This window comes from Oculina patagonica, chromosome 12 (assembly GCF_052425735.1).
Source record: "Oculina patagonica isolate OP01 chromosome 12, crgOcupat, whole genome shotgun sequence".
Taxonomy (NCBI): domain Eukaryota; kingdom Metazoa; phylum Cnidaria; class Anthozoa; order Scleractinia; family Oculinidae; genus Oculina; species Oculina patagonica.
In genome coordinates, this window is record NC_135769.1 from 23683517 (window position 1) to 23691839 (window position 8323).

An 8323-nucleotide genomic window follows, 5' to 3' on the forward strand; every position below is an offset into this window, starting at 1 on the left:
CTTAAGTACAGAATCTGACCCAGTTGCTCATTTGTATTGCACTGAATAACTTACCGGTTCTTATAAATCTACCTTGATTTGATAAAAGGTGGCTATCGGGCTGTTAAGGAATGTATGGGGTTTCATTTTTTTTTTTTTTGAGGATACGGAGAATTGTTCGGCTTTCTTCCAATGAAATGTCGCCCTGTCTAATGTAGTGAATGCAATCTTACTGTTTTTTTCTCCCTCCCTGTCTCCCCCCCCCCCCGTCTCCCTCCCCCTAGATTTACTTGTGGTTAGTCTAGCCCAGTCTCTAACTCCAACCCCTCTCTTTCATTTGAATTCTACTTGCGCGCCCTTACTAGTAGAACAGTTGTGATCTATAGCTTTCCATTCTGCTGTCTAAAGGAAGTTTGCCGGAGGACATCGTTAAGTCCTATGAAGGTGGAAGTCTAACGATTTGCAAGTTTTGCGTCGGCTGTTATTGTACCTTAGAACAAAGCTTTAACGGGTTGAACTCTTGACTCGGTTCGTTTTGCTTGGTACAAACAACGCTGTGCTTCCTTTAGACAGCAAAGGTCTTCAGCCACATCAACTAGGACTCGGAACTAGACTTTAGGGCTGATTTGAAGGCGGTCATGGCGATATTGGGCTTGAACTCTTCCTTGGCTGGAGACTTAGAAAAATTCTGTTGTAATGTCCGAGGGTATTGGTTCGCTTTTTAACGATTCTTCACATCCGGGGTATTACATTGTGAATAAGATGGAAAGGTTGCAAAGAGCGCAGCTGATCGGGTCGAAAGGGAATTTCTTGAAACCCTTATGTGAGTAGAATTCTCTTCATTTGATGATTAATTTGCCGTTTTGGCTCATTTAGCGATCAGCGCGTTTTGTGATTTGTCAGCGAGAAGCAATTCGATATGCGTGGTTTCCGGCCGTGAACTGACATGAAACATATCGAATTGTCTCGCTGAGTCATGAATTGTTTAGTTATTTATTCCCCAATTCCTTGAAAATGAAGCGAACGTCGATGTAGAACGCCTGTTGATAGTTCATTTTAGACCATGCATGGATTTAGAAAGCTTCAGTTCAGCTCTCGCTCTAGCACTTTTTAAGTTGGTTTTTCAGTTGATGTTATTTCATGTTGTAAACAAGTTAATTTTGTAGAATTCATAATTTGAACAAAATGCCGTAAATGCAGTCTTCTTGGTTCGAAAAGACATAAATTAGAGTAATCGACGTTCACCTCGAGCTAAAACTATCCCTCATTCAACGTTCTCTGCCGAAATATGGCTCAGAACTATAGTGTTGTGTCAAAATTCGGAAGACACCTTTTATCAAATCAAGGTAGAAATATGCCTTAGTTTTCCGTTCTACAAAGCTGACGCATCAACATATAAGTACAGTTGAACCACTCAATACAGACCCCTCCATATTACGGACAGTTCACTTACTCTCAGGGAAACCTGATAAACTTTTATGCCGTCACCTCCATAATATGGACATGCAGCTGTGGCCCTTTTGTGACATCATTGTTTAAATTTTGCCTTATTAGCATAACAACTTTGATAAAGAGGGCATCAAGCTATATAAAAAATGACTCCAGATATTTAAAGAGCATTTGAAACTTAATTATCTACAAAAAGTTTAGCCCTTTGTGTGCAATATTCAAGGAGATATTACAAGCGTTCAAAAACTGCAACATTTCTGGGTGGCAAAAGCGCTAATGAGCCCATACATTCCTTGTACAATATATCAAGTTTTAAACCTGCGTCACAGAAAAAAGTATTTAATACACCATACTCAAATTTATAGCGAAAGTTAATCATATTCTTTCAATATTCAGAATTGATATTTTTGTTAGCGCGATCAGAAATTGAAGCGCTTCAGTATGCTAATGAGGCAAATATTGTAAACAAAGATTCCCCTAACAAAGAGGTCTGACTGTAAGTCAGAAGTGATCACACATTCTAATGGAAAGCCTTAAACGAAAAATGCAGTAAAAACCCACATATAACAACCTAAAATTTAAGAACCTGTTAGGCTAAAATTTTCATTTTAAACCTCCTTCCTTCATTTAAAACCTCCTTTTAGCCTGTGTACAGCCGTCCCGCTCCGCTCCGCGATTTTTTTTGAGTGGAGCGGGACGGCTGTACACAGGCTAAAATGTAGGTACAGATGCTAGTACTTTGGAAAGATAAATTTACTGTATGGTTATCATCTAAACTGTATTCTGGATAATTATTTAATACAGTAATATAATCCATCTCTAATGCTGATCGCTAGTGCCCTTATCAAATTAAGAACATACCATTTATATAAGAACCTATTTAGGCCAGGTTGAATAAATCTAGGTTATTAAACGTGGGTCTTATACATGTATGTGGGTCTCTCTGTATAAAGAGATGCCATTGAAAATAAATTTGTTTATTTGACTGAACTAAATTGAATTTTCTTTGATGAAATGTTAGTTAATTCCAAACTGAATCCCGATGTACGCAGTCAGTTATAATCGGGCAATTGAGGCATTCCATAAAGAAATCCTTGGCCTTCTGTTGATTGACAGTCCATGTTACCACTTCAACCCCATGTCCATTCCACATCTCTATCATATCCCTGTCAAAGAGAACAAAAAATTATCTATACTTTAATGGTCTTTATAAATGAGTGACAAGTTGCACAAACAAAGTTCTGGGTCAAGTTCCTCGTGTCAACTGTCCATCTTACTGTGATGACAAACATTAAACTACTAAAAAGGAATGAACTAAAACTGAATTTATAATTATACTTTTATCATAGGGGGAAGCCTCAAGCCAAGTGGCCCACGCTGTTGGAGCTTATCCTGGTTTAGATAGGATTAAGCAGCTAGGAATATTTCTACTTCCCCCTTGATGGGATGCTAATCCATCGCAGGGTTAGGCCCCAGCATTAGTTCACCGGTACCCATTTATACACCTGGGTGGAGAAATGCACTATGAGAGTAAAGTGTTTCACCCAAGAACACAACAGTGACCCTGGCCACAACTTGTACCCCAATTCCTGCATCAGCCTTAGTGGCGCCTGGCTCTTAGTACTTTTATATCACAAAATATAGAGAATAATACATGGTTGCGCTGAGATATGAAATTTATCCTCGAGAGTTCAAATCCATATCACACAAATGAGCGCCGCGAACAAGTGAGATATCTATTTTAACACGAGAAGATAAATTTCATATCTCTAAGCAACCATGTATCATTCTGTTTATTATGTAAACCTACCAATTGCGATGATTTCCTACCATTTCCCTAAGATTTCCAAAAATTTTCAACATGTTGTCCGAAGGTCATACGAATGTTTCTGAAAATTTTACAAACTTTTCTGAACACTTCTGAAGATATTTAGCGAAGATTGCGGAGGAAGATCCGAAGATATTTTGACTTAATATCAATACACTTTGGCTCATTGAGAATTGAAACATGGCAAACTCTGTGAGCTGATTGGTCAAAAATGATATCACACATGTATGATACCATTTTTATCGATTTGCTACCACTCACAGACACTATAACACTGCAGTTTTTTTATAATAGTATGCTATATTGCAAAATGTTACTGCCTTTCTATCACTTCCCACCCTTTTAGAGCTCCCACTTCCCGCTTTTTTCGCTCCCACCTCCTGTTCCCTCCCTGACCCTCCGTCCTCCCACTATTTTCTAAAATATGGCACAAATCCTGACATAACATGACTTACCCACACACATGTTCCTTTGCACATGACAGGATAGGAACTCCAACAAAATCAAGAAACCAAGGTATTGCTGATTCCCATATTCTATCAAAGAAACTAAGAACTGCTACTTTGATAGAACTGTCTATCTCAAATAGCTCCTTCCCTCCTGTTATCATGTAGCTCATGCTGTCGCGCCACCACACAAGAGCAGTCACAATTTTAGGATCCACCTTGCGTACCTGGGCATTAAAAAATAAATATTGGATATAAAAGTGATTTTTTCACAAGCCCAAAAAATTATTATCAGCCATTATGAGTTAAAAAGTGAATCCATCAGAAAGATGATTTTTTCAGTTGGTAGTTTTCATGTTATATATCAAACACAAGCGACAGTGTTTCATCGGTAACCCTCCAAGTTAAGACCATTTTAGTTGCCATGGCAACTAAATTGGAACTAAAGCCGCCAGCCTGGGGACTAAAATTTTTCAATGGCGACCAAACATTAGCAGTTGGTGGCCAAATGGCCACTAAGGAAAAAAATAAACTTGGAGGGTTGATCAGGATATCCAAACACCAAGAAGAGAGTTGAAAATGAGACATGCAGTGGAGCATTTTTAACAAAATTAAACGTGTTTGAATAGCCGATGAAACACTGTCTTGAGTGTTTGATATATCTTTTCAATCAAAAACTAAGACCAGGTATCCAAACTTCCTTCGTGGTTATGATTTTGTTTGTTTAAACTTGATAAATTAAATGAGTTTAAGAAGTGTATAATTTGAGTTATTGGCAGGTCTGAGAAATCGGAAAATACATGTTAACTTCTGGCTTACCTGGTAAATAACACCAGGAAAGTAACAGCAAACAAGAGCTTTATCATACAGCTGATAACTTGAGAACAGATTCTTCAAATATTGAGCTGTCTGAAAGAAACAATGACAAAGCTTGACATTCATCACTAAATTACTAACCATTTTGTTTTAATAACACAACAGTAAATAAATTAAACCCAGGAGTTCATGTAAGAGTACTGCAAAGTTTTTAATGTGTGATAAGGCTATAAAGGAAAGGATCATGTCTTTGCTAGTTTCTCTCTGCCATGCAAATAATTTCATTTATTATTCCACTATATTGTGCCATTTTACCACGTCAGGACAAAAGAACACGCAAAATATGCCACGCTATTACACTGTAGAACAGAGCAAAAATACAGACAGACAAACTTATGGAATCCAGACCCAAACTTAGAGGGAAGATGGTGGAATAAGAAATCCCTTATTCGATGATTTATTAACAAATAATAGAAATAGACATTTTGCTTATTGCTCATATTTTTCCTTGCCCTAACTGAGTTCAGAAAAATACTTTACAACTTGCAAAATATCCATGCCTATTATGCGTTAAACCATTGAATAAAGAGTATTTATTTTGTAATAAATTAAAAAGCAAAAAGCCTCCTGAGAAAAATCTGCATTTGTGTGGTTCCAGAAAATGTCTATACTCCTCCCACAGACACTTATGTCCAGGATTGAACGCAAGTATTGTTTAATGAGTACTTCATGTTTGATTGTGTTATTTGACGTTTCCATATTACTTCATATTTGACAAATTTTGGTGTGTTTTGGTGAATTTTATAAATGAGAACACTTTGTGATGCCTGTCATGAGGAACGTGAATCTCATTATTGTTCAATCCTGGACATAATTATCTGCCCACAGAAGGGATTGGAAATTCCTTGGGGTGGGAGGGTATCGAAGGCCAAAAACGTTAAGGAAGAGTATGAAGCTTAATTGGAATTTCCAGGGTGGGGGGGGGGGGGTCTTAGGAAAAATCCCTTCTTTGGGGGAGGTATGGATACCTTATGGAGCTACACAATATCATTATAAAGGAGGGCCCCACAATACACATTGCTTCCTAATAAAATGATCACCTCATGTGCTTGAGTGCCTTTCTTGATCTCAATTATCATCTTTAACCCAAGACTTGAACAAAGTTCTACAACCTCTTCTAAGGTAGGGACTTTTTCATTAGGAAACTTGTCTCTACAAAGCAAAAGATAACAAAAAGTGAAGTTGTTCCTGAAGCTACATGTAAAAGTTATGCTTGATTTAGTGGAGTACTTAAAAACTAGTATACCGTAGAATTCCGGTTATAAGCCCTGGGCTTATACAACTTCGTAAGGGTTTTTGGGTGGGCTTATAAGCGGAGGGGCTTATATTCGGGAGGGCTTATAAGCGGAAGGAAAAAACGTTTCGAAACGAGCCTCGGGAGTGTTGATCGAAATACGTTTTTAAGTTAAAAACGCACAAAAAAGCAACATTTAGCCCTGTTCAGTACTGTCATCCGGTAGAGGGGGGCTTATAACCGGATGTATTTTTTTGTTTCCAGGATGATGGGCCTATAACCGGGGGGCTTATAAGCGGGGAGACTTATAACCGGAATTTTACGGTATAGCCGTAATTACATTTGCAAGAGATGTGCTGTCAGTCAATACCTTTAGTGGCTTTAATTTTGAGAAAGAGGGATCGGAGAGCAGAATGAGTTACTTAAAATCTTTAACAAGGGAAGGTGATGACCTGCCAATAAAAACTATAATATTCTATCCCCTAAAAGGGAAACTTATGGGCACATTGAAATTTCAACTGGTGTACATGTACATGGGATACCCTAACCAACACCTATAAATGCTCCAAGGAAGAAGGGCACTCAACAAATATTTAAGAGGGAGGGACTACCCAAGGTCCAAAGCCTTACCAGGTTTTGTATAACATACCATTTTTTGACAAAGGAATTGCACCTTCCCTACCCTTTTCTAAACCTCAACCCAGGAAAATGCCTACTCTTTTATATACCTTCACTCTGAAAAAGGTACCCCTTTTTCACAGAGCTTCCTAATTTTGTCCATTTTAGGGAGTACCCCACCTCCATTCCTGGGCCCTGTTCCCACCTTGTCGTCATGGCCTTAAATATATTACGCAGACAGGAAGCCTAAAGCTATGTTATGCCTGACTTTTCCCCATGATCCAGACTCTCTTGAGTCCTACTAACAATTGACATGAGTGCAAGTGCAAAGGTCATGGGTCAGTCTTCTCTTCTTCCTTCCCACCATTCCGCCATTCTCGTCCCCACCTAGCGCAGCTGGCTAAGAGGGAAAAGCAGGTCTGGTGATGAGAATGACCATCCTGCCACACATTTTGCCCAGTCTCCCTCAACTCTGTTCCAGGGCTGAGTCAGGTGTAATCATCTTAGTAACAGTTGATGATGACATCACTTCTCCGAGAAGTGACTGAGCCCACGGTTTTCATCTCAGACGTTACTTAAGTAACATGTCAAATTTGTACACGCTTTCAGAGTACTCGTGAGCACTTGTGCTAGTTTTTGATTGGATGAAATAATTCCTAAACTCTTCCAGCGCTTTAACAAAGATTTGCCAAAACCGGCACTCATTCCTCTGACTGTAAAATTCATTTCTACAAAATTTCACCTTTTCAATATTCAGGCTTTTCTTCCAAACACCTTGTTGATAATGGTCAGTCTAATTTTAAGGGATTAATAACCTTACATCAACTTCTTTTTGTCTTTACCCATTTAAAACCATTAACAATATTGGGCGTATTAGAAACAATTTTATGTAAATATCGATATTGCTATGCATTTTCACATTTCATACAATATTCGTGAATGCATCTTTTTCAACGACAGTGTTCAAATAAATGCCTTCGCTGAAAAATGTAGCTTAGTTCGTGATTATTTCAAAGCCCTCCGCTCCTAAAACTAACTTCCTATAGTAGCTTTGTCAATTACTTTTGTGACCGTTAAGTAAGCTTGAGTACTTAATGAGTTTACTGATAAAAGCTTCAATTTTTTTAAACTTTATACCTCAGAGGATGTTTCGCTGATGCGTCCACTTTTCTAATGTCTTCGAAGGTAAATTCATTCACAGGCCCACTTCCATCAGAAGTTCTATCCACGGTGGCATCGTGAATGACAACAGCTCTGCCATCTTTCGTGAAGTCCACGTCAAACTCGACACCGATAGCCCCGTTTTCTTTCGCCGTTCGAAAAGCCGCCAAAGTATTTTCCGGTGCCTCTGCCGATCCGCCTCTGTGGGCGATTATCGCTGGTGTTTCTGACGCGTCCTTTCTCAGAAACGATTTCACGAGATTGACTTCTGGCTTAGGTAGACGAAATTTTCGATAGAGGAAAAGGAAGGTCAGTGCCGGTAAGAAAACAAACAAAATACAACAGCACACCGCCATCTTTGTTGTGACAAAGTCTTGCGTCACTCGCGTCACGCAAAAGAAACCTCGTTCCCATGGTTTCTTGGGATTGGGAGAATGACCCTGAGCTACCCTGGGATCGGGAAGGTGCTTAAGCGTCGCTACAAATGGTGTTCGAGAAAGGTTGTCTAAAAATCAAACTCGGAAAATTTATTATGAAACAAGTGTCGAAACCAACAAATGCTCAGCTTTCCAAGAGATAAAGTTTCCATCTGTTGCATGCAATTTTTTTTCCTTTTTTTCGTTTTTTGAAGGCAAAATAATAATATCATTGGAAAAATTAAGTTTTGGTCTTTTTCAAGAAGACTGACATTAATACAATAATTTGGCTGGTAATTAAGAATGTTAATATTCT

The 8323-nt window shown here is 38.6% G+C and overlaps 1 protein-coding gene across 1 annotated transcript; it reads right to left on the reverse strand.

Annotated features, from left to right (window-relative positions):
• Positions 1–1751: 1751 nt before the first annotated feature.
• Positions 1752–7985, reverse strand: LOC144632305 (glycerophosphodiester phosphodiesterase 1-like). Its single transcript, XM_078490927.1, has 5 exons — positions 7568–7985; positions 5619–5730; positions 4522–4611; positions 3712–3929; positions 1752–2594 (listed from the first exon to the last, which is right to left on the reverse strand). Exons 1-5 carry the CDS (start codon positions 7945–7947, stop codon positions 2450–2452), a joined length of 945 nt encoding a protein of 314 aa, XP_078347053.1. The 5' UTR covers positions 7948–7985; the 3' UTR covers positions 1752–2449.
• Between the last annotated feature and the right edge of the window lie 338 nt (positions 7986–8323).

Excerpts from the sequence above, each read along its gene's own strand:
- LOC144632305 (XM_078490927.1), bottom strand. The coding sequence starts at position 7,947 with ATGGCGGTGTGCTGTTGTATTTTGTTTGTTTTCTTACCGGCACTGACC. Across the intron at positions 4,612-5,618 it reads AAGGCACTCAAGCACATGAG|ACAGCTCAATATTTGAAGAA; the intron begins GTGATCATTTTA and ends TGTTTCTTTCAG. Across the intron at positions 2,595-3,711 it reads GCAAAGGAACATGTGTGTGG|GGATATGATAGAGATGTGGA; the intron begins GTAAGTCATGTT and ends TCTCTTTGACAG.